General features: G+C 38.1%; 1 protein-coding gene across 1 annotated transcript; it reads right to left on the reverse strand.

Annotated features, from left to right (window-relative positions):
- Positions 1–27,996, reverse strand: LOC108043626 (paired box protein Pax-6). Its single transcript, XM_017122407.2, is given in 10 exon segments — positions 1–830; positions 833–1,017; positions 2,448–2,808; positions 4,310–4,585; positions 5,127–5,300; positions 13,396–14,059; positions 15,301–15,481; positions 21,459–21,624; positions 24,219–24,398; positions 27,272–27,996. Coding segments are annotated over 10 exon segments (2,712 nt in total). The 5' UTR covers positions 27,381–27,996; the 3' UTR covers positions 1–414.

A 27,996-nucleotide genomic window follows, 5' to 3' on the forward strand; every position in this document is an offset into this window, starting at 1 on the left:
CGGACTCCTTTTCTTCCCTTCCTGTTATTATTTTACTGAAAATATTTTTTTATATTTTTTGGTTTTTATTACTTTTTTTTTAATTTGAAGCCATTGCAAGCTTTTACAAAATAAAAACTAAAATAATTGAATAATAAATAAATTCCCTTTGAGTGCAATAGTGAAACATGATAAGATTGTCTCCATTTGTCAAAATTAAATTATTTAATTTACACCAATTATTCTACACTATAGATTGGATTTAATGGGCGGAACTATATAATTTATACATACATATGCATTTTTCTACAACCTCTATATTTTGTAAGAGATATGTAAATTCGATTTATTACGACCTCTTTAGTGGAGGGCGTATTACAATTATGTTAATAGTCCGTTGTGCAGCGCATTTCCTTCTGAACCACCTTATTTTGCCTAGACCCAAGGTGAGTAGAAGCACGAGGCGAAGAACTGTTGCTTTCCTGGAGCCACGTGCGCTGCGGAGCTGACGGCGGAAGAGGGAGTCACATTGTTGGCGGCCGTCGCGTAGTTGTAGCTCATGTGTGCATATGAAGGGACGGCCGACGAAGCCGGGTCGGTCGCGAACACAGAGCCGGGGCCAACTCCCAAGTGGTTCGAGTTGGAGCTGCAGGGCGAGGGGCACGGTTCCTGGGGCATGGTGTGGTGGGCAGCCACATTGGCGCTGCTGCTGGCGGCAGCTGAGAAGTTGAGTGCCGGTGCACTGCTTGACGGCAACGGCGGCGGTGGGAGCGCGTAGGCGGAGAGCACCTCGTAACCGGATCCACTGCAGCTCGTTCCTAGGCTCGCCGATTGGGCATTACCCAGTCCTCCCCCGCCGGGCTGCCACCGTCACCCGCCACGAGGTGGTGGTGCGGGGGTGCGATTGGCGGCGGCCGTAGGTTCATGTGGCACGGGTACAGGGAGGGTGGCGTGAGATCGCCCTGTTGCGACATGGGAGATGGCGGGGCCAAGGAACCGACGGACGAGTGGTTGAAGCTCGGAATTGGAGTAACCGTTCTGAAAAATAAGCAGTGTGCCTTTAGATTGTAAGCTTATTGAGAATAAACTAAGTGTATTACATTTTCTGAATTACATAAAACAAGAAAGGAAAGCTAACTTCGGGCGGAGCCGAAGTTGATATACCCTTGCAGAATACTCTGTAAATTATATTCTCCAAAATTATTCATAAGATGCATTCTTAATACTCATAAAAAATCCCAAATTCCTAACTTTAAAAACACCAAAGTTATGGCATTTCCAATCGTTCAGTTATATGACAGCTATATGATATAGTCGGCCGTTCCTTATGAAGTTTGGTAGGTCGGATTGATTGGCCAAAAATAAAACCCATAGAAAATCGCAACATCCTAACTTAACAAACACCAAAGTTATGGCATTTCCTATCAATCAGTTATATGGCGGCTATAGGATATAGTCGGCCGATCCTTATGAAATTTAATAGGTCGAATTGATTGGCCATTTATAAAACCCATACAAAATTCCAACTTCCTAACTTTACAAACACCAAAGTTATGGCATTTCCGATCAATCAGTTATATGGCAGCTAAAGGATATAGTCGGCCGATCCCGGCCGACATATATACTGCGTGCAAAGGAAAGAAGGGTGTGTGCAAAGTTTCAATTCGATAGCTTTAAAACTGAGAGATTAGTTTGCGTAGAAACAGACAGACGGACATGGCTATATCAACTAAGGAGGTGATCCTGATTAAGAATATATATACTTTATAGGGTCGGAGATGTCTCCTTCACTGCGTTGCACACTTTTGAGCAAAATTATAATACCCTCTGCAAGGGTATAAAAAAAACCGACGTACATAATTTGATTTCTCACATTAACTATTTAATTGCCCGCGGTCCTTAAAAACCACCGTGCTTATTAATTAGGTAAGTTAGATTTCCTTGATGAAACTCCTTGTATGAATGGTGATTTGCTTTTCTGGCAATCAGGAACAAATATAGAATCGATTTTGTACTACAAATTTTTTTAGTTTTTACTATATAAGCTTTTTCCCTACACAGACTACACAGAGGTATAAAAATGATTTTTGGACTTATTGAAACCTTAGTAAAAATTGAAATATAATTAAATATCAAATCAGTAACTCCTAAAAACACGAACACATAGCATATTGTATACATATTGTATCCATAACCATAAATCAACTTTAATTGCCTGGATCCATCCTTTGAACTGACTATCCTTTAGATGACGTATATTTGTCATACTTGAGCAGTGCACGCTGTCAAAAATTATATGTATGACTGCCAGACAATTAAAAACGCAAAAACAGGGTTGCTTAAATTGGCTGTGATTTCAAAACACTACGAACACTTTTTAAGAATTAAGATTGGTTTTTTTCTTTTGTAATTGCTCTATCTACATGTAATTTCGATTGTCCGTTAAAATATACATATAAAATGCTTACCCATAGGTATCGCTCATCGATAAGGCCGTGTGGTGCATGTTCGAGTACATCGCACCGAAGCCACCACTATTGAAGTTAAGTCGTGGCGAAATAGCAGGAACAAGTGCATGTGCGTGGGCATGGGTATGTCCATTGCTCTGGTGGTGATGCGTGCTTTGGTGACCGGCAATCCCCAGTGGACAAGGTGAGCAGGCTCTTCTGCAGTCCTCGCCGTGCCGTCCAGCAGCTATGTCAGAGACGCACCCGGATCGAACATGCAGGGCTGGCGTTGGGCTGCCGGTGCTCTCAATTCCAGCACCAACCGCAGGAGCACTAGCACTGGTGGACAATGTGTTTGGCGAGGATAGGCCATTAATGGAATCTAAAAAGGTAACAAACATCGAAATGGGTTTGTTTATTTAATTATAATTAATAATTGTTGCTTATTTAAAATATACTTAGCTATAAAATGGAAGCCAATAAAAAACATAATTTTTCCAAATCCAGTCATAAGCAATTAAATTTGGCTAAAACTTTGCATAAGTTTAAGGGGGGGTATATTACTAAAAATTTTTTTGCATTTTCTTTTTCAGAATGGACATTATCTCGAGAATATTGTGTTAAAATTTTAGATCGATCCGACTAAAACTTCCCAACTTATGGGCAGTTGAACGTAGGTAAGTAAGCGCGTTTTATATTGAATTTTTGGGTGTCCCAAACTTTAAAACGTTCTCCTTAAAAGTTGCCATTTCAAAGTCGGTGTACACGATCCTGCAAAATCTATCGAACGGATCGTTTTGAGATTTTGCACAGTATTTCTCTACCAGATTCCTCAGGTAACGCTGTCGAGTTTTTTTTTTGTTTTTTTTTTATGTATTATTTTTAGAGCAACAAATAACTCGACTTTTTGGGCGAAAATCGGGGTTTTTGACTTTCAAGTGCCTTAAATAATAGAAAAAAAATAAAAAAAAATAAAAATTCGACAGCGCTACGTGAGAAATCTTGTCCTTTAACTAAAGCAATTTGATTTTTTCAAATCAGATGATTCTGTGACCTGTTATCGTATACACCGCAAAACGTGTTTTCTTTGAGGCGCCGCCGAAGATTGCCTGTATCTCACTCAATTTTTAATATTTTTGGATGAAAAAATTCACACATGTTGTTTATATTTGGTCCTATCAAAATTTAGCTGAGACTATCCGTTTCGCCAATAAAAATGTTTACAAAATGACCGATTTTGCACAGAATTAACTATACCCCCCTTAAGAGAAGTCTGCCAGACAGAGAGACGGACTGCGTGGTCTTATTGCCATAGTTTAAACTTTTTTAATTTCTGGTTTGTTTCAATGTTATGTTGCAGTTGGTGGTCGCTTACGTTTTAAAACCATTTCTCTAGAATCATTGCACAATCTTATTTGCAACCTATCACTATGTCCGGTCGTCCACGTAGTGACGAAGAGTACTTAGAGTGTGGCGAAGGCGTCTATTAAATATACACGCAGAAAAGAAAATCTATGCTGTGATCGTCCGATTGCAAAGAATGACGCTTTTTTATATATTTTCGTGTTACCGATAGCGTTTTAAAAAATGTCTCTACCGGACCATTTCTGGTGGTAGGAACGTTGAAATCTAGCAGACAAAAAGCGCTCATGAATTTTAGACTCTTTTGATGCTCACCCACCCCAAGTTTGTTTAAAAGTTTATTCGCACTAAAGGTTTGGATAACATTACACCAGTGTTCTGACAACATTTTTGTTTAGGAGACATTGAGGGGCGAGTATCTCTTACTCGAAGAACTTTAATGTTGCGCACATTCTTTAGGTTTTTAGTTTCTTGTTATAGGGTCCTTTTCCGAAATTGTGCGCAAATTAGTTTGTACTTACTGACAGAGGGACCGGCAGTCGATCCGGACAGCAAAGAGGAACAAGCACTCAGGCTGTTGGGACTATCTGTCAAGGAAGCAGTTGCTGACGTTGAGGACGAGGTTCCACTAGCTCCAGTGGAATTTGGTGTTCTTCGCTGGTTTCGAAGTTTTTCCTCACGGCGCCATTTTGCCCGCCGGTTCGAGAACCAAACCTGGATCCTAGCCTCCGGTAAACCAATCTTTCCAGCCAAGCGTTCGCGGGCAAAAACATCTGGATAGTGAGTTCGTTCAAACTCTATAAAAAATTATTTTAAGAGTTGAAGTAAATATAGTATATTTAACAAAAAAGGCAGCTATCTTGCAGATATAGGAAACATGTATTAGTTAATACAATTATTTATTTTTATAAAACTGTAGAGATTTAAGTTTGTGTAGTAACGGGCAGATGGACAGGCTAGATCGACTCGAATGATTCTTCTAATACACTTCATTTGGTCGGAAATTTATCCTTTTTTGCGTTTAAAACTTCTGACTAAAATTATCGTACCCTCTGCAAGTGTATTTAAATGCATTTACGCATTCTTGGTTTTTTTGATAAAGCTCATATTTAAATCTGATACTAGAAAAAAGATGATTTCTGTAAAAATCACTTCTGCCAAAACACGCCGAAATTTCTCGTTTATGATTGTTTAGTAAACGGACAACAAAAAAGTTATGTGGTTTTGTAATGATTTGCTTCATTTAGTAATAGTATTTATAAGCTTTTTGTATTCATTTTTTTTCTTTTCTTCGTATTTTTTGTGGAGGCTTTTTAAAATAAGTCAAAATGTTCTTACCTTTTTCTAAGCTGTCTATCTGATCGTTTGTAAAAGATGTTCGATTACGCTGCAGCTTTCTTTTAAGTATTAGCCGAGCTTGATCATCCTCATTGTTACCCAAATTGGAAGCGCCACCATTGGAATTTTCACCTTCACCGGAGCCCGTTTCATCGGACTGATGGCCATCGAGTTCTGCCGAAGAGAATAGCAAAAACAGTTTAAAATTATTTGTTATGATTTAAACAAGAAATGAAGCAAACTTCGTCAAGCCGAAGTTTATATACCCTTGCAGTTATTACAAACATTTCGATTTCTATGCCTAAAAACAATGAAGACATATCGATTTTGCGCTGCATTTGCCATCGTTTCTATGGCAGCTATATGATAACAATATCATTTTAATTTAATTAAAGCCACAATTCCATAATATTTAAATATTACCAAATCGCACAGAACAAAAAAAATTAAAACAAGAGGGAACGCTATAGTCGGGTGCCCCGACTATCAGATACCCGTTACTCAGGTAAAGGGAGTGCGAGGGAGATGGAGATAGAAACTTTGATCACGCATAACTTTTTAACGAATGGTCCGATTTGAAAAATTTCTTCTACATTTCGATAGGTATTGATAAACACAATAAAACTGCATTTTTACTTTTCCGAAATATTTAAATTTTTAAAATCGTATATAAGCGATTGTGGGCGTTAAAGGGGGCGTGGCACCTTTTTGAAACAAACTTGCGCTGCGTAGGAACTCCTAGAATCTACATGCAAAATGCCAATCTTCTAGCTTTTATAGTTTCCGAGATCTCAGCGTTCATACGGACAGACAGACAGACAGACGGACAGACAGACGGACAGACAGACAGACGGACAGAAGGACATGGCTAGATCGACTCGGCTAGTGATCCTGAACAAGAATATATATACTTTATAGGGTCGGAAACGCTTCCTTCTAGCTGTTACATACTTTTGCACGAATACAATATACCCTTTTACTCTACGAGTAACGGGTATAAACACAAAGTTATAATTTTTTGAATTTTTTCTCGTTTGTTCCTATGGGAGCTATATGATATCGTCGCCCGATCCGACTAGTTCCGACTTATGTACTACCTAGACAAAAGACAACTTTTGGGAAAGTTTCCAGCAGATAGCTTTAAAACTGAGGGACACTGAGGGACACCAAATTTCATAAGGATCGGCCTACTATATCCTATAGCTGCCATATAACTGAACGATTGTAAAGTTAGGAAGTTGGGATTTTCTATGGGTTTTATTTTTGGCCAATCAATTCGACCTACCAAATTTCATAAGTATCGGCCGACTGTATCCGATAGCTGCCATTAAGTAAAACTTTAATCAATATGAAGCTGACCAAATGTTAGCAATAAATACATAAAACAAAATCTAATTTAATTTTTTTTTTGTTCTTTGGGATTTGGTAATATTTAAATACTATGGAATTACCATTTTAATTAAATTAAATTCCCGTTGGAAAATCAAAAAATTTAAAATATATATACAATAAAAAAATTATTATTTTGTTGTTTTTCTATTTACAAAATATTCCTTTCGTATATGGTTTATTATTATAAATATAAATTAAGTATATCACAATAACGCTTTTAGTTTTCTCAAAATCGGACAATCGGACATATCGGCAAAATGTAGCGCAAAATCAACATAGCTTTATTGTTTTTAGTAATATGGGCATAGAAATCGAAATGTAGTCGTTTTGTAATAACTGCAAGGGTATATAAACTTCGGCTTGCCGAAGTTTGCTAGCTTTCTTGTTTCGTTTAACTCCAAGGCATATAAAGTTAGGCTTGCTTGAACTAGCTTCCCTTCATGTCATATATGTTTTTGTTTTTTTACAGGACCTTAAGTTATACATAAGTGCGATTGAAATTCGAGATTCTGTATGTTTTATAATATTGGTTTAGTTAGGAATGGATTTTCGTAGGCAGGGTTAGCTTGCAGCTGTTAGATCCGCACTAGCGGCCACATCAAAGGAGAACGCTAATCATTATGTGACAGCCACGGTCAGCTCTGGCTAAGGTGTGTTCTAGTACACATAGGCAGTATACAGACGTGTGTAATTGACGTTGAATGTTAGTGAATGTGACGAGGCACATAGACGCTGATAGCCCAGAGACAAGCCGCGGGATAGACCCTGTCCTGCGTCTCCTCAAAGCACATGTCACTGACTGGCGAGCTGCATGTTCTGACAGCGGCAACAGCGGCAACAGCGTTACAGTGACAGACGGCGTCAGATGCCAGGAAACAAAAACGAAAAGACATGAGCTGCTAGCCAGCAGATCTGCGACGGTGTCTGGAAACTGGGAATGGGTGAGTTGGGAGGATGAGTTCTAGCTCGAGCCTGTGTTTAAGGACGGTGGTGCGACACTTTTGCATTCAAGTGCGTTGAGTACTCATTTTGATAAGGCCACAACTCCAACAGGAGGATTTGAAACACAATTTTATAAATATGTATTTTGTAATCTATTTATGCACCCCCCATCTTTGCCATCGCATCGCATCCAATCCCACCCCAACCCTACGCATCCAAATCCTGACCATGAACCCATCTCTAACCACAGCCACCCTCACGGTTTGTCGTTTAATGAAGTGTCATCGCCTGTAAAATGAGTCTGTAAATCGCATTAAAGCAAACTACACGTTTAAGGGTAAACCTGTCAACCACGGCAGTGGTAACGGCAGTGGTTGCCCCACAGCTATACTTGCTTAGAAAGGGGAATGTTGGGTGGAGGTGGAGGCGGAGGTGGAGGCGGAGTCTCTATAGCACTGACAGTTCTGACACACATGTTCTTGGTTAAGCTGGAGTCGAGAGATGGTACTGGTATAGAAAGTCCGCCTGATTTATTCAGCCAAATAAATACCACAGCGACGACACTCATGGAACCTCCATTTTGTGAGCCATTACTGGCAAAATAGATGAAAGTAAACAGAAGTAATATCATAAGTGCCACTGATACGAAACAAAATATTTGAAGCCAATTATTTTATAAATAAAAGATTCAAAAAGCAAGATCTAATTAGTTTAAGGTCGGTGAACTCGCCTGGGGCTTCTTTTTTCTTATTAAACGAAATCCATGACTTCTAAATGAGATTTGCATTTAAATATTTTTTACAAAAAGAGAAGCATTTTTATAATTTTAATATTTATATGACCCCAATTAACTTAATAGGTACAAAACAATATTAAAATAGATCGAACAAGAAAGGAAGCAAACTTCGGCAGGCCGAAGTTTATATACAATTACACTTATTACAAAACGAGTACATTTTGCACTACATTTTGACATCGTTTCTTTGGCAGCTATTTGATATTGTTGTCCGATTTCGACAAAACTAAAAGCATAATTCTGATATAGTAAATTATTACTATATCTCAAAAGAATATTTTAATAAATAGAAAAACAGCAAAATAAAGTGTTTTTAATTTGTATTTTTATACCCTTGCAGAGGGTATTATAATTTTGGTCAAAAGTGTGCAACGCAGTGAAGGAGACATCTCCGACCCTATAAAGTATATATATTCTTGATCAGGATCACCTCCTGAGTTGATATAGCCATGTCCGTCTGTCCGTCTGTCCGTCTGTCCGTCTGTCCGTCTGTCTGTCCGTCTGTCCGTCTGTCTGTTTCTACGCAAACTAGTCTCTCAGTTTTAAAGCTATCGAATTGAAACTTTGCACACACCCTTCTTTTCTTTGCATGCAGTATATAAGTCGGAACGGCCGGGATCGGCCAACTATATCCTATAGCTGCCATATAACTGATTGATCGGAAATGAAATAACTTTGGTGTTTGTAAAGTTAGGAAGCTGGTATTTTCTATGTGTTTTATATTTGGCTAATCAATCCGACCTACCAAATTTCATAAGGATCGGACGACTATATCCTATAGCTGCCATATAACTGATTGATCGGAAATGCAATAACTTTGGTGTTTGTAAAGTTAGGAAGTTGGGATTTTCTTTGGGTTTTATATTTGGCTAATCAATCCGACCTACCAAATTGCATAAGGATCGGCCGACTATATCCTATAGCTGCCATATAACTGATTGATCGGTAATGTCATAACTTTGGTGTTTGTAAAGTTAGGAAGTTGGGATTTTCTATGGGTTTTATATTTGGCTAATCAATCCGACCTACCAAATTTCATATGGATCGGCCGACTATATCCTATAGCTGCCATATAACTGAACAATTGGAAATGCCATAACTTTGGTGTTTTTAAAGTTAGGAAGTTGGGATTTTTTATGAGTATTAAGAATGCATCATATGAATAATTTTGGAGAATATAATTTACAGAGTATTCTGCAAGGGTATATCAACTTCGGCTCCGCCCGAAGTTAGCTTTCCTTTCTTGTTTTAATTTTTTTTATATGCAAGGGGAGCTATATAATATAGATGTCCGAGTTTAACTTAATTAAAGCCGTACTAGTATTTAAACATTTCCAAATCCCAAATAAAAAAAAAAAAATTAAAAACAAAAAGTTATATTTAAAAAAAAATTTTTTTTCGATTGTTCCTATGGGAGATATATGATATACGATCCGGCTCGTTCCGACTTATATACTACCTGCAATAGAAAGACAACTTTTGGGAAAGTTTTAAGCAGATAGCTTTAAAACTGAGGGACTAGTTTGCAAAGAAACGGACAGACGGACGGACAGACGGACAGACAGACGGGCATGGCTATATCAACTCAGGAGGTGATACTGATCAAGAATATATAATATAATATAACATAATACCCCCTGCAAGGATATAAAATTTCATAAGGATCGGCCGACTATATCCTATAGCCGCCATAAAACTGATTGATCGGAAATGCCATAACTTTGGTGTTTGTTAAGTTAGGAAGTTGGGATTTTTTATGAGTATTAAGAATGCATCATATAAATAATTTTGGAGAATATAATTTACAGAGTATTCTGCAAGGGTATATCAACTTCGGCTCCGCCCGAAGTTAGCTTTCCTTTCTTGTTTTTTATTACTACGCAAACTAGTCCCTCAGTTTTGAAGCTATGTGGATGAAACTTCGTAAAAAGTTTTCTTTCAGTTGCTGGTGGTGCATAAGTCGGATCGGCCTACTATATCATATATAGGAGGAAAATAAATAATATCATAACATGGTTATTTCTTAACCAGAATTTACTCTGATACTCGGATTTTATTTTATCAATTTCAGAAATACGGTTTTAGTTTTATAAAAATAGGATACTATATCATCCTATATCATATAGCTGCCATTGGAAGAATCGCGTAAAGGGAAATAAAATGTTAACTTCTTTGTTTCTTAACATATACCAACATGCTCCGAGATATAGTTATTTTTAAACCCTTGCAGGGGGTATTATAATTTGAGTCAAAAGTTTGCAACGCAGTGAATGATACATTTCCGACCCTACAGTGTTATATACTTGATTAGCATCACCAGGAGAGTGGACCTAGCCATATTATATAGCTCCCATAGAAAAATAAAACAATTTAAAAAAAAATTATTTTGCCGTTTTACTATTTATCAAAATATTCCTTTGAGATATAGTAATTACAAGTATATGCTATATTAGAATTACGCATTTAGTTCGACATAGCTTCATTGTTTTTAAAATCTTCGGCTCGCCGAAGTTTGCTTTCTTTCTTGTTACAGCTGCCATAGAAACGATCAAATGATTTATCGAAATATAGAATATTTGTTTCCTTTTTCTTGTTTTAAAGTAAAACTGAAATCTATAATAGGCTGACCAAATTATAGCAATAAATAGAATACCAACATGCTCTCGGAAATCCAAACCGCCAAATCATCATACCAGGAACGAAGTGCACCTCCTGTCAAGAATGTAGATAGTAAAATCTATAGCTTTTATGTATGTATCTGTCATACTGACCGCCTTCGCAGTTTATTCGCGCAGTGTAAGCGCGATTGGTTTAAGATTGGGTTTAGAAGGACTAATGATTGTCCGGGGAAACCATCTTATTAAAGCTTTAATGTGGAACTGAGGCTGGAGAAAGTTCACAATAAAAATAATTGTGAAAATTCGAAAGACTTGGGATGTTTGAGACAATCAGAGCCAAGTGCATTACAAGTTGGTCACGTGCTTCCCGCATTTACGCACGACACGTCAACCTTCTGTTCGAGCTGTAGACTTTTATAACTGATAAATAAGAAAATAAAACGGCATATCAGCAAACGAAAATTTGCAAATGCCAAGTTCGCTCGTGCGTACATAGAGTAAAATAAAATGTGGTGGGCTGCGCTCGGATTGTACATTGTACATGCTTGCAGTCGGAGCTTAAGATGCTATGGCATTCAGATATTCGAAGGTTTGTCCATATTTATTATACCCTTGCAGAGGGTAGTATAATTTTAGTCAAAAGTTTGCAACGCAGCGAAGGAGACTTTTCCGACCCTACAAAGTACATATATTCTTCGTTCGTTTCTCCCTTAGTTATAAACCTAACTACTTGAAACTTTCCCAAAAGTTGTCTTTCTATTGCAGGTGCACCTGCATGTATATAAGTCGGAACGAGACGGATCGGGCGACTATATCATATAGCTCCCATGGGAAAAATCGAAAAAAAAAAAATTTTTTTTAAGAATAACTTTGTTGTTTTTAATTTTTTGTTCTTTGGGAGTTGGTATATAGCTCCCATAGGAAAATCTAAAAATTAATAAAAAAAAATTGTTTTCTCTGTTTTTCTATTTATAAAAATTTTCCTTTGAGATATATTAATTATTTACTATATCAGTTATGCATGAATATTTCATGCCCATCTTCTTTCGTCCAAAAGCTTAAATCCGTTTGTATCGTCCTTACTCTCTGAATTCCCAATTTTGCAACTGAACTAGTCTTAAGTTTCAATTTTATTTATTATGAATATGTTTGTCAATCCAAGCAATACTTAATTTTTTAAATTGTCATTCCTTACTCCCTACTTTTATTTTATTATATTATTATACCCTTGCAGAGGGTATTATAATTTCAGTCAAAAGTTTGCAACGCAGTGAAGGAGACATTTCCGACCCTATAAAGTATATATATTCTTGATCAGGATCACCTCCTGAGTTGATATAGCCATGTCCGTCTGTCCGTCTGTCCGTCCGTCCGTTTCTACGCAAACTAGTCTCTCAGTTTTAAAGCTATCTGCTTGAAACTTTCCCAAAAGTTGTCTTTCTATTGCAGGTAGTATATAAGTCGGAACGAGCCGGATCGGGCGACTATATCATATAGCTGCCATATAACTGAACGATCGGAAAAGCCATAACGTTGGTGTTTTTAAAGTTAGGAAGTTGGGATTTTCTATAAGTTTTATTTTTGGCCAATTAATCCGACCTACAAAATTTCATAAGGATCGGACGACTATATCCTATAGCCGCCATATAACTGATTGATCGGAAATGCCATAACTTGGGTGTTTGTAAGGTTAGGAAGTTGGGATTTTCTATGGGTTTTATTTTTGGCCAATCAATCCGACCCACCAAATTTCATAGGGATCGGCCGACTATATCCTATAGCGGCCATATAACTGAACGATTGGAAATGCCATAACTTTGTTGTTTTTAAAGCTAGGAAGTTGGGATTTTTTATGAGTATTAAGAATGCATCATATGAATAATTTTGAAGAATATAATTTACAGAATATTCTGCAAGGGTATTTCAACTTTGGCTCCGCCCGAAGTTAGCTTTCCTTTCTTGTTTATTGTATTGTTACATCAAAGTTTGTAAAAATTACAAATAAATAAATAACGATATTATTGCCAGAAACTTATTTCGAGCTTACAATCGTTATGATATAATGAAATTTTATATATGAAGTAGTGAACTGATAATTAAAAAGAAAGTTATTTGTAGCATGATGGACAAAAAAACGAGGAGGAGCTACACAGAAAACAAAGGGTTTTTAAATTGTATTTGTCGAGGAACTTCTTATTTTATTAAACTAAACTTTAGTAAACTATACATTTTAAATAAAATTGAAATAACAATCAAGACTAAGACTTAAAATAAAGGACATAGTTAAACTAATCACGATCTTTTTTATTTTTTAACTTAGAAATCAAAAATACTTTCTATTTGAAATCGAAAACATATCGATCTTAAAATAAGGAAAGATTCCAGCTACTTGCCTGCATAGCTTTTAGGGGCAATAATTAATAAATAAATTTTGACTATGAAGTAACTTGTTGGTGAACACGAAGATTTCGGTTTTCAAATATCGGTAGTATAGTTCGACTGTCAAGTCGCCAAAACTTACCCTTTTTTAAATGAATGTCCTCCGTGGTCCCGGGGCAATTTCTCAGGTGGTTGCCACTGCCCAGGCCGGCGATGTCGTCCGGCGGACTCAAAGGCTGCGCGAGCGAAGGACCTGCGGCATACGCCACCGAGGCGATGCTGGAAGCCGACGAGATGGGCATTTCACTGCCCCCCAGTGAGGTGGAGTACCAGGCTCCGGAAGCGTAGTGGCGCGGCGGCCAGCTCTGCTGCTGCTGCTGGAGCACCTGCTGGTTGCCGTGCACCAGCTGGTTGAGTGGGTGGCCGGAGTGGGGCCCAAAGTGGCTGGGTGCCTGGCCCACTAGCGGGGCAGCTGTGGCTTGGTCCATCGGACCGGCGGCGTGCTGTGTGTTGAGGAGCCGGAGCCTCTCGTAGATCGACTCCTGCTCACTGCCCTCGCCGGAGTTGCTCGCCCCGCCGCTTTCCGAGGAGTTCAGGGGCGTGGCCGTCTGCATGAGGTCGGTGGAGGAGCTCAGTGTGTGGGCGGGCCTCGATCCGTTGGAGGCGCTGCTGATGCTGCCACTGGTGTTGCCCTTGGCGCTGGGCGGGTTGCCCGCGCCGGTGCCCGCAGCAGAGCCACTCGTTCCCGAGCTCTGCTGCTCCTTTTGGGCCGCCAGGTTTCGCAGCACTCGGTTTATGGATGACACCTGGAACGTGGGGTTGTATTTGGTCAGATCTTCTGTACGAGTAATTCTTGGCTATAGTGGGCTATGTTGACTTTTGCGAGAAATCTCAGATCGGCACTTGCGAAAAAGCCTGAACTCAAAAATCAGTAAAGTTAGCAATTTCAGGTTCCAGTCGCAAACATGGCACTTTTGTTTGCTTTGGATTGCAATTTATTCAGTTTCTTATTGTATTAATGCCGTGCCTGCGCTTGACAACGCTTTTCAAACAAATTCAAAGGAAAGGAAAATAAAAAGAAAAAGAAAAGGAAAAAGGAGCATAATCGGGCAAACATATAAATGAGCGAGCGAGCGAGCGAGCGAACGTAGAAAAACAACAGGGAAAAGTGCAGTTGAGTGGAAAAATTAGGCAGAATGTCCTTTACCAGGGGGTACGCGAGCAACGTTGAAACTGATTTTTTAAAATGAGCTCCGTCTTCTGCCAAACTAGCGCCTGCTGACGTCGTTCCCTTCATGGCAATACTTTCGCGTTTTTCGGGACAGCAAGTGCAGGTGCTAATCGAGCACTAAGTAGTTGTCACTTATCAACAAAATCGTCTTAGTCAAGACCTAAGAATAGTCGATGCACAAACAGTTCCCGCACCATACCTTGTCCTCATGTGGACCTGAGCCCGAAATGGTCGATTCCGATTCTCACCCTAATTCGAGAACGACCCGAATCCGATTCCAGATGTAAACGTGATTCAGCAGTTCCCCCTCGCACTGGCGCGTGAATTTCAACGCTTAACGGTTTGTGGTGGCGGCGGGCCGTATTTATTTAATATTGTATTTTTTCATACATTTTTCTAGCACTGATTTCCCTTTTAGTCGTTTAATGTGCATAAAAGATTTTCCCTTCCATCTGAACGAGCACATTTTCCACACAACTGTCAATGGGAAAAGGACAAGGCAAGCAAGGAGGACAACGACATCGGCCATGGAGGCGGCCATCGGCATGAGCATCGCTGTCACAATTCATTCGGCTTGCTTTTTTGGCATACTTAATAAATAATATAAAAAAGTCCGAAAGAAAATGTTAATGCTGGGGAAAAGAAAATGGCTGCGGCGAATTTTACAAACGAATCGTTTTGGTGCAGATTTGCCGAACACTTTTTGTCGGAAAAGTAAAGTTCTAAAGTTGGGCGATTGCATTGTATATTTGTTCGAGCCTCGAAAACAAATGAAAGTAATCGCATGCATGCTTTAATAGAGTTCGAGTCACTTACACTTGGAATATTATCGTTGGTACAAACGTTCTCCTGAAGTAATCTGTCTCGGATTTCCCATGCAAATATGCTCGGGCACTCGCGTTTATATTGCGAAATTTTGCTAACCACTTCAGCTGTAGCCACACGAGGCTTGGATCCACCAATAGCACGAGGTCTTATACTTCCAGTTTCATAGTACCTAGAAAAAAGTCATTGTTGTTATTAAGCTACGAGTAATAGTTTTAAAGTAAGATGGAACATGAGTCATTTCAAAAAAGATTAATAACTGCTCATTAAAAGTATAAATGCACCGATTAGAGTAAAGTAAACAATATTTATATTAATGTATTAATCAAGTGTTTATTAAGTGTTGCTCGTTGCCCTGCAATTTGATTGATTGTATTCAGAAGTATGTGTTGGATTAAAATAAGTTGATAACTTTTAGTAATATTTGGTGGGCCCTAAGTTTTAAAATTCAGCTTTTGATTCTTTTACTTAAATGTATCTTTAAAAACTTTTAACAAAACTAAAAAGGCTTAATTTGTGAAAATGTATTTTCAAAAAAAAACAAAAGTTTCTTCTCAGCAATTGGTAGAAACTAAACTTATTTTAGAAATAAGCCTGTTACTTAATTCATTTTGATGGGAAAACAGGAAAATAGTTTTTTTGTTGTAATCCTATAAGGTTGTGACCAATATTCGACATTATTGGACAACAATCACTTAAAAATATTGTCGCAGGTTTCGCTTAAATCAGCGCACGTAGGACTGGCCGCAAAAACCACATCCGTTTATCCTCCGGAGCTACACTATTTTACAGCTATCTTGAAAATGAAAATGAACAAGAAAGGAAGCAAACTTCGGCAAGCCGAAGTTTATATACCTTGCAGTTATCACAAAACGGCTACATTTCGATTTATACGCCTATATTACTAAAAACAATGAAGCTATGTCGATTTTGCGCTGCATTTTGTCATCGTTTCTATGGCAGCTATATGATATTGTTGTTCGTTTTTAATTTAATTAAAACCGTAATTCCTTTATATTTAAGTGTTACCAAATCCAAAAAAAAATTTTTTTGAATTGTTTTTATACCCTTGCAGAGGGTATTATAATTTTGGTCAAAAGTGTGCAACGCAGTGAAGGAGACATCTCCGACCCTATAAAGTATATATATTCTTGATCAGGATCACCTCCTGAGTTGATATAGCCATGTCCGTCTGTCCGTCTGTCCGTCTGTCCGTCTGTCCGTCTGTCTGTTTCTACGCAAACTAGTCTCTCAGTTTTAAAGCTATCGGATTGAAACTTTGCACACACCCTTCTTTCCTTTGCACGCAGTATATAAGTCGGAACGGCCGGGATCGGCCGACTATATCCTATAGCTGCCATATAACTGATTGATCGGAAATGCCATAACTTTGGTGTTTGTAAAGTTAGAAAGTTGGGATTTTCTATGGGTTTTATATTTGGCCAATCAATCCGACCTACCAAATTTCATAAGGATCGGCCGACTATATCCTATAGCTGCCATATAACTGATTGATCGGAAATGCCATAACTTTGGTGTTTGTAAAGTTAGAAAGTTGGGATTTTCTATGGATTTTATTTTTGGCCAATCAATCCGACCTACCAAATTTCATAAGGATCGGCCGACTATATCCTATAGCTGCCATATAACTGATTGATCGGAAATGCCATAACTTTGGTGTTTGTAAAGTTAGAAAATTGGGATTTTCTATGGATTTTATTTTTGGCCAATCAATCCGACCTACCAAATTTCATAAGGATCGGCCGACTATATCCTATAGCTGCCATATAACTGATTGATCGGAAATGCCATAACTTTGGTGTTTGTAAAGTTAGGAAGTTGGGATTTTCTATGGATTTTATTTTTGGCCAATCAATCCGACCTACCAAATTTCATAAGGATCGGCCGACTATATCCTATAGCTGCCATATAACTGATTGATCGGAAATGCCATAACTTTGGTGTTTGTAAAGTTAGAAAATTGGGATTTTCTATGGATTTTATTTTTGGCCAATCAATCCGACCTACCAAATTTCATAAGGATCGGCCGACTATATCCTATAGCTGCCATATAACTGATTGATCGGAAATGCCATAACTTTGGTGTTTGTAAAGTTAGGAAGTTGGGATTTTCTATGGATTTTATTTTTGGCCAATCAATCCGACCTACCAAATTTCATAAGGATCGGCCGACTATATCCTATAGCTGCCATATAACTGAACGATTGGAAATGCCATAACTTTGTTGTTGTTAAAGTTAGGAAGTTCGGATTTTTTATGAGTATTAAGAATGCATCATATGAATAATTTTGGAGAATATAATTTACAGAGTATTCTGCAAGGGTATATCAACTTCGGCTCCGCCCGAAGTTAGCTTTCCTTTCTTGTTTTCGATTGTTTCTATGGGAACTATATGATATAGTCGCCCGATCCGGCTCGTTCCGACTTATATACTACCTGCAACAGAAAGACAACTTTTGGGAAAGTTTCAAGCAGATAGCTTTAAAACTGAGGGACTAGTTTTCAAAGTTTTCTGTCTGTCCGTCTGTCTGTTTCTACGCGAACTAGTCTCTAGATAGATAGAACTAGATATCGAATTGAAACTTTGCACACACCCTTCGTTCCTTTGCACGCAGTATATATGTCGGAACGGCCGGGAGCACCCGACTATATCCTTTAGCCGCCATATAACTGATTGATCGCAAATGCCATAACTTTGGTGTTTGTAAAGTTAGGAAGTTGGGATTTTTTCTATAGGTTTTATTTTTATACCCTTGCAAAGGGTATTATAATTTCAGTCAAAAGTTTGCAACGCAGTGAAGGAGACATTTCCGACCCTATAAAGTATATATATTCTGGATCAGCATCACCAGGAGAGTCGATCTAGCCATGTCCGTCTGTCCGTCTTTCTATTGCAGGTAGTACATATATAAGTCCGAACGAGCCGGATCGGGCGACTATATCAGATAGCTGCCATATAACTGAACGATCGGAAATGTCATAACTTTGGTGTTTTTAAAGTTAGGAAGTTGTGACTTTTTATGAGTATTATTAATGTACATATGAATAATTTTGGATAATATAATTTACAGAATATTCTGCAAGGGTATATCAACTTCGGCTCCGCCCGAAGTTAGCTTTCCTTTCTTGTTTTATTATACCCTTGCAGAGGGTATTATAATTTTGGTCAAAAGTGTGCAACGCAGTGAAGGAGACATCTCCGACCCTATAAAGTATATATATTCTTGATCAGGATCACCTCCTGAGTTGATATAGCCATGTCCGTCTGTCCGTCTGTCCGTCTGTCCGTCTGTCTGTTTCTACGCAAACTAGTCTCTCAGTTTTAAAGCTATCGGATTGAAACTTTGCACACACCCTTCTTTCCTTTGCACGCAGTATATAAGTCGGAACGGCCGGGATCGGCCGACTATATCCTATAGCTGCCATATAACTGATTGATCGGAAATGCCATAACTTTCGTGTTTGTAAAGTTAGGAAGTTGGGATTTTCTATGGGTTTTATATTTGGCCAATCAATCCGACCTACCAAATTTCATAAGGATCGGCCGACTATATCCTATAGCTGCCATATAACTGATTGATCGGAAATGCCATAACTTTGGTGTTTGTAAAGTTAGAAAGTTGGGATTTTCTATGGGTTTTATATTTGGCCAATCAATCCGACCTACCAAATTTCATAAGGATCGGCCGACTATATCCTATAGCTGCCATATAACTGATTGATCGGAAATGCCATAACTTTGGTGTTTGTAAAGTTAGGAAGTTGGGATTTTCTATGGGTTTTATTTTGGCCCAATCAATTCGACATATTAAATTTCATAAGGATCGGCCGACTATATCCTATAGCTGCCATATAACTGATTGATCGGAAATGAAATAACTTTGGTGTTTTTAAAGTTAGGAAGGTGGGATTTTTTATGAGTATTAAAAATGCATCATATGAATAATTTTGGAGAATATAATTTGCAGAATATTCTGCAAGGGTATTTCAACTTCGGCTCCGCCCGAAGTTAGCTTTCCTTTCTTGTTTTTAAATTTATAGCCTACCTTTTATATATATATATAAAATATATATATTTATAAATATATACAGGTAATATGTTTTTATATTCATTGCTCTATAGCTGCCATAGAAACTATTGCAAACTGCAGCGCAATATAGGCATAGAAATCGAAATGTAGTCATTATACCCTTCAAGAGGGTATTATAATTTTGGTCAAAAGTGTGCAACGCAGTGAAGGAGACATCTCCGACCCTATAAAGTATATATATTCTTGATCAGGATCACCTCCTGAGTTGATATAGCCATGTCCGTCTGTCCGTCTGTCTGTCCGTCTGTCTGTTTCTACGCGAACTAGTCTCTCAGTTTTAAAGATATCGAGTTCAAACTTTGCACACACCATTCTTTCCTTTGCACGCAGTATATAAGTCGGAACGGCCGGGATCGGCCGACTATATCCTATAGCTGCCATATAACTGATTGATCGGAAATGCCATAACTTTGGTGTTTGTAAAGTTAGGAAGCTGGGACTTCCTATGGGTCTTATATTTGGCCAATCAATCCGACCTACCAAATTTCATAAAGATCGGCCGACTATATCCTATAGCTGCCATATAACTGATTGATCGGAAATGCCATAACTTTGGTGTTTGAAAAGTTAGGAAGCTGGGATTTCCTATGGGTTTCATTTTTGGCCAATCAATCCGACCTACCAAATTTCATAAGGATCGGCCGACTATATCCTATAGCTGCCATATAACTGATTGATCGGAAATGCCATAACTTTGGTGTTTGTAAAGTTAGGAAGCTGGGATTTCCTATGGGTTTTATTTTTGGCCAATTAATCCGACCTACCAAATTTTATATGGATCGGCCGACCATATTCTATAGCTGCCATATAACTGAACGATTGGAAATGCCATAACTTTGATGTTTTTAAAGTTAGGAAGATGGGATTTTTTATGAGTATTAAAAATGCATCATATGAATAATTTTGGAGAATATAATTTACAGAGTATTCTGCAAGGGTATATCAACTTCGGCTCCGCCCGAAGTTAGCTTTCCTTTCTTGTTTTGTAATAACTTCAAGGGTATAAAAACATCGGATTGCAGAAGTTTGCTTCTCTTTCTTGTTAAATCTAAAGCTAAATATTTGTGTAGTAGCCGGACTATAAGCAGTGGATCCAGCTATCAACCATCAGACCCTATTAGCCATCAAATACAGCGGCAAGAGAAAATTTATTTGCATATAAAAATCAAATTATCGAATTGAACTGGAGTTATTAAAGTATTTTCACAGATTTCCAATAAGGCAGCGCTAGAAGACATTGTTATACCCGTTACTCGTAGAGTAAAAGGGTATATTGTATTCGTGCAAAAGTATGTAACAGGTAGAAGGAAGCGTTTCCGACCCTATAAAGTATATATATTCTTGATCAGGGTCACTAGCCGAGTCGATATAGCCATGTCCGTCTGTCTGTCTGTCCGTCTGTCCGTCTGTCTGTCCGTCTGTCTGTCCGTCTGTCTGTCCGTCCGTATGAACGCTGAGATCTCGGAAACTATAAAAGCTAGAAGATTGGCATTTTGCATGCAGATTCTAGGAGTTCCTACGCAGCGCAAGTTTGTTTCAAAAAGGTGCCACGCCCCCTTTAACGCCCACAATCGCTTATATACGATATAATATATATTTCGGAAAAGTAAAAATGCAGTTTTATTGTGTTTATCAATACCTATCGAAATGTAGAAGAAATTTTTCAAATCGGACCATTCGTTAAAAAGTTATGCGTGATCAAAGTTTCCATCTCCATCTCCCTCGCACTCCCTTTACCTGAGTAACGGGTATCTGATAGTCGGGGCACCCGACTATAGCGTTCTCTCTTGTTTTAGCTTGGGCTTGAAAAGTCTTTAAAAGCTGACAAAATCAAAAGTTTTAAAATATGAATTAATATTTTAAGCGCCAAATATATTATTTATATTTATATATATGTCTCAACTTGTTCCGTTTTTGAGAGTTTTTATGCGTGTATGTGCTGGAAGATCCAAAAAACAAACAGGTAATGCTGCAAGCTAACCTTGAGGTTATTATCGGCAAATTTGGTGAGTTAGAAAAAATAAAGAGGGATCCTACCTGCCGAGAATTTTGCTCACGCATCCATTGGATACTTGTAGAATCCGAGAAATATCACACGGTCGTGCTCCAGAATGGGCCAGTTCGACAATTTTCTGTCGTGTTGAATCTGGCAAGGGTCTCCCACCAACGAAAACGCCGCCCAACTGATTTACTCCACTGTGACCTGCAAAACACAATGAAGATATGTAATATATGGGTAATATTTCTAATTTAATAGTTCTCAGGGTCAATTTTATTGCCACAACCTAATCGGGCTCGTCAATGTTCGACTGTAACTGCCCGCCGATGCGCACTCGGATGTACACTTCCATACATTCACATAAGAATAAGCTTGTGGCAATGAGGCGAATAATTCGGTTTGTCACGCTTTTAAAGACGTCAAAATACATTCGTCGACCCAAATTCGAGATGGAAATGTTGAGGGGGATAAAACCAACTTGATAACTTTTTCTGTGCCTTTAAGGCGGGACTTAGCATCTCAATTTGTATACGAGGGCCAAATTGGTCCCTGTTTAGTCTGAACAACATAGTATTAATACACAAAGCCATGCAACACTAAAAAATACTGCTTTCTAATACATATTTCAAAACTTGAATAACATATTTTAAACTTAATTTGTTATTTGTTGGGTCTTGCAATTTACAATTTACATTTTCTCTGATTTTTACATTTTTAAAATCTCAGGGCTTTTTAAAGGTTTTTTAAACAATATCTAACATAAAAAAGTGTATCGAATATTATTACACTATTTTTGCGATTGCGATTTAAAATGAAATAAAAACATTTTTAAGTGTATTTATCTGAAGTACGAAGGAGAGCGCAAAAGGAAAAAAACCAAAAGGCTAAAAAAGGGCATACTTGGTGTTCAGGTCAAGCATAAGAATGGAAGGGTTTTATATAAATTTCCGAGTATTGGGACTTATTGAAATAAAATCCCAAAATCTGCGTATCAATTTACTGCTTTATTGGTAAAGAAATCATCGAGGCGGCAGCAATACCTAGATACATGCATATGAAAGTCAGCTTCTGACAAAGGGCTAATCCGAGTGACTTTTCTGTTTTCAGAATCGGATCGGAATGCGTCTGATGATAAATTTCCGAGCCGAGCTCGTTTTTGTTTTGATCTTAATTAAATTGAGATGTCTCTTTAGAGCGCCTTGAGATTAATAAATTGCAGTTAAGCGCCTCACAACATTTGTATGCGGGGGCAACTCGTCGACATCAACTCGATAACATGACTCAACAAAAAAGTCGAATCGAGCAACTTTTCTCTCGGAACCGACAACCTGTGCCCAGGTCTCTATAAGGTATTCAGATCCCGCAAGACGAAAGTATAATATTTTTATTGTAATACCAATGCACAGACTGCCAAATGGGATTGCTGGCCGAAAATTTGATTTGCCAATGTTACAGGGCACGGGCATACAATTTCCCAAAACATCTTGCTAGTGGGATTAATAATGTAATTGCAACACAAATCTGTCGGCGAGGAAAACAATGGCTTAGCAACAGGGTTCGGGTCCTGAAGCTGGACCCTCTAGGGGACTGGTCCCTTCAGGGGCAGGACAGTCTTTCCCTTGTCTGCAAAAATGGACAGGACCGACGGGGTGGGTACTGGATACTGGGTACTGGGTACAATGCTAGTCCCCTGCAGCCGCTAAAGAGGCTCATTTGGCATTTCAGAGTGCATTGTGTGTATTTGTATTTACTCGACTTCGGCTTTCAGTGCCAATAATTGTTTTCATTTGTAACGACATGACACGAAACGGTCGTCGACAACGAACACACACTTCAAGATCATTAAAGGTGGAAAATTATTGTATTGATTCACGAGCACAACAATAAGCTGACCTGGCGGAGAGTACTTAACAGCTCGACGGGCTGGGGATGAGTTTGTGATTGAAAATGGAATTTGAGGGATGCCGATGCCGATGCCGATGCCTATAAGCTAGTCCGCAATTCGTAAAATATTGTTTGGCTCATCACCGTCTTGAAAGTCCATGCCGATCCCAATTGTCACCGATGATCAGCTCTTCCCATTGTGCTACTGTAATTGGCAGCATGTGCGCGATTTCGAGTCAGCCACTGAACAATGCCTCTGCCGATCGCATTGAGCTGTATTCTTTGGGTTTACCTGGACATTGAGCTGTTTTCACGCCAATACCGAGTTTTAATAGCACATATTTAGTTAAGGAAAACGGTTATCGCAATGGCTCTATTTTTTTAACTCCGTATCAGATCTTTTGTGGGACCATATCTGGTTCTGGCACGTCTAATCGCTTTCGATTGTGAAAAGTTGACAATTCAAGCCAATGTTGTTTCACTTCATTAGCTCGAGTACTACTACGTTTCAGAGTGACTAAAATCAGCAATTCACATTATCTCCTCAATAAAGTATGAACCTGTATATTCGAGTGTCTCAGTCTTTTTGGTTGCATGTTTCCACATGCAGGAAAGATAAACGTTGTTTCATTTTTAAAAATCCTATCCTTGAACATTAATAAGTAAACCAACTTCAGGAAGTAAGATATACCAAAACAATTTATTAAATGACTTTAAAGTAAAGCCAATCCTATTTAAATATATGTAATGTGTAAAATCGGCAGAAAGTTAACGCTTGCAGTAATTGCTTCGCAGTACATATAAATATATTGGGAAAACGTATTAAAATTTGGTGTGATAGGGAGACCGTGGGGCTATCTAGACACGGGCGGATGTGGAAAGGGAATTGCTTGGCATTACTTATTAAAACGTACATTCATCATCGGTTAAATGGTAGTAAGTCGTGGCAAAGTACGACGATGTCGAATGGGGCTGCGACGCCGTCCCGGTCTCCACGCCTTCCATTGTAGGGGAAGGCTTTCCGGTAATACCGCCTAGTCCGCTACCACCAGCGGTACCCAAACAGGGTAAATTTCTCATTGCAAGCACGTTGTCTATAAAAAAAGAGCAAAGCATAGGGGTAAAATTCGTATCAAGGAGTCACTGTGCTATGTTTTTCATGTTTGTATTTTGTTAGTAACATAGATCTATAAGTACCACAAAAAAAAGAAAGTTACTTGCCGCATAAGTATTAAAAGTATATATTGAAGAAAAGTCAATAAGTTTGGGACAACAATGTGATAATAGTAATGCATTTGTCTTAAAATCGTGTTTTGAAATGTTTGATTTTCAAAAATGTAAGTTCAATATAAATCGCAGAAGTATATCCGCCTGTTATATCCTTAATTAGGCTATTATAGTTTTACATTTAAGGCACTTAAAAGTATATATGTTCTTTATCAGCATTTTAAAATATGTAAATCAACAGAACCATGTCCGTTTATCTCTTCGGCTCTCCAAACTTTGGGTATCTAAGATTTAAAATTTTCTTCATCAAACTTTCAAAATAGGCATAGGCTTTGCTATTTAGCTGCCAACCGGAAATGTATGAAGGATCTGATGACAGCTTAATAATAAGTTGTGTTACTTTTATAAAATTGAAAACGTATGACTGGAATTGTAAAAAGCTACTAAACGCCAGATTAAATCTATATTTACTCAAAAAATAAATCATTGGTATAAGTATGAAAAGAAAATAATAATTTATGCCCAAAAAAATATATCTTTATATGTATATATGTACATACCAGTACTCGAACCGTATAAAACGACAAAATCTAGTATCAAGTAATCTAGTATTTTAAGGAAAATTTAACGTATAGTTATGATAGTGTGTTTTTATACCCTTGCAGAGGGTATTATAATTCTGGACAGAAGTTTGTTACGCAGTGAAGGAGACGTTTCCGATCCCATAAAGTATATATATTTTTGATCAGGATCATGTCCTACTGTCCGTCTGTTTCAATACCGTTTGCCAGCTCAGTTTAAAAGCTAGCGATCTGAAACTTTCACAGTTGTCCTAAAACATGAGTACGCAGATCAAGTTACTTTTGTAATTTCGGCAAATTGCAGAAAAACTTCGGGATGCCAAACTTAGTTTTCGTCCTTGTTTTTGTTAAATTTTGTACTGCATTGGCGATTAAATTAACCACAAAATTTGTTACCAACTAAGTACTTTGCTACATCTTTTCGTGCGTCCTTTTCACACTAGTTGGAAAACAAGCGCACCCACATCAAAACGCTTTGGGTTGAGTTTAGTAATAATACTAATAAGCATGTTAACTTTACTTTAACAGCGATAAATTTACAAAAGTTTTTGGTACGAATATTTGCTTATTGTAACCATTGTTAAAAAGTTGGTCTTTTTAACGATTTCAGCATTTTAACTGCACGAATTTTTGGACGAATTTACTGTAAAATTTAAATCTTTACGTAATGTAATACAAATAATTTATTATTAATTTATTCATTTCATAGAACAGGAATTTTTAGTGTTCTTACTTTTATTTTCTTCCCATCTCTCTTATTACACATGAATATAGTATTTCTGGCCTTCCTAAATATTATCTGAATAATAAGGTTTTCGAATTTCACAAAAAAAAACTATTTTTTTATAGGCCGAGAAAAAGGTTCCACGTAAATGGAAACAATGTTTTATTAGTAAACTTTACTTTTTGTTTGAATTATATTAATAAGAAAAATAATTGTACAATGTGTCTCTGAATTAGACAAACAGCAGTATATACACATACTTCTTTGAAATCAACCAAATTTAGCTAATTTTACCCGATTATATATAAACTGCTAGTCATTCTAAGTGGATAAAACCAAAGGGCTAGTATGTGATTAATATGGCAGTTATAGGATTTTATAAACATCAAATTATTGACCAGATCAAATTTGAACCGATCATTCCTATGACAGCTATGGTATTAAGATTTCCGATCTGCGAACTCATATAAAAGACAATCGCGAGTTTCAGGGGTCTATATTAAAAACTAAGTTAGCAAGCGGACGGACACTGCACTCCGCGTTTAGAATTTCTGACTCGAATTATAGAACCCTCTGCAAGAGTGAACAAGAAAGAAACAAAACTTCGGTAAGACAAACGGACGAACAGACAGGCGGACGCGCAGTCGAGGAAATATATACTTTATATGGACGAAAATGTGCAGTATAATTGCATAGCTAACTTTTGACTCTAATTATTATACTCTTATGTCAGTCCGTCCGCTTATGGGCAAAGTAACCCATCAGTTTTAAAGCTTTTCAAAGCTATGTATGAGTATGTATAAGTCGGAGTGGCCTGATCGGCCTAATTGGGAAAAGGCGAATAAATTATAACTTTGTTGTTTCTATCTATACTCTGAGATAAAGTAATTTTTACCAATTTCAGAATCACTATGCAATTTATCTGCCATAGGAACGATCCTAAAATGTATTGGAAAATCGAGCCAGCTTTATTGCTTTTAAACATCGAGTCTAAAATATAATAATTTTAAAAATATATCATTTTTGTACCTGCTCTCATTTGATTGTTTACATCTTAAACTGATCTAAAAACAAAATGGTTTGATATCAAAAAATCTGAATAAAAAACGTGACGATTTCTAAAAACTAAATTTTGTGACCAAAAATTATTTTAAAAGAGCTTTTTGCTTGAGCTTCGGCAGTTCCCTAACTCGCCGGCAAAGGGAGGAGCTCCAACGATACACGCACAGGTAACGACAGATGTCCTACTTAAAACGACATGCTGGGCTATGCAAATATGTATGGTGACCACTGCAGCGGTATGTTTAGACCAATATGCACCTTGTAAGAGGTGATTAAGTGATCTCCATTTGGCTTAACAAAAAAATATGTTTTCACAGCGGAAGGTATTTTCTTCTTATATATATTTAAAGGGACCCACAGATTGCGCGCTTACCCTTGTGAGCCATGTCCTCTAATGACGGTAGGCGCTCTATCAACGTTCCCGCCGACCAGGGGGGCACCACGGAGCCTATGGCCGTCGGAGTTGGTTGCAGCGTAAACATAGATGCGTATAGGAATGTGGATCCGTTCCTAATGGACCGTCTTCCGCCGTTGCAACTGTGATCGACGATATCGATTTCAATTTCTAAATCGGTACAGTGCTAATCGCGATCGAATTTGACTTTGTATGTACAAGCTTTATCCAGGAGATTTGGCAGCTCTCTGCCGAGTTCACGCTGCGCGAACCCTTGCAGGGTGGACCAAGCTTTAAATGTGAATATGTGCAGATGGTGACGGTGGTGACGGTGGAAGTCGCGTCCTGCGGTGATCAGAAATCTATTGTCGACGGCGCCATGGGGCCTACTGAGTCTCGATTGCAAGAACACAAATTAAACTGAGCAGGCGCTTTTGTTTAAGTTCACTTGTTCATTTCCGGACAACACTTTTGATTACACACATATGACTATCATATTTTTATCGCATGAAATATGTAACATTCCCGGTTGGGGCCGATAGCCAGTATCGATAGCAATTTCAGTCGATATAGAATTTACGCGGCACTGCCGGAATCGCGAAAATTGACTCGAACAATGATGCGTACACTTCCCGACACGGCGGCAAAACTGCATTTACCTTTGGAGCGCCAGTCGCAATAATAATGTCACGACCTGCCTGCCC

This window comes from Drosophila rhopaloa, unplaced genomic scaffold, assembly GCF_018152115.1.
Source record: "Drosophila rhopaloa isolate 14029-0021.01 unplaced genomic scaffold, ASM1815211v1 contig_203, whole genome shotgun sequence".
Classification (NCBI taxonomy): Eukaryota; Metazoa; Arthropoda; class Insecta; order Diptera; family Drosophilidae; genus Drosophila; species Drosophila rhopaloa.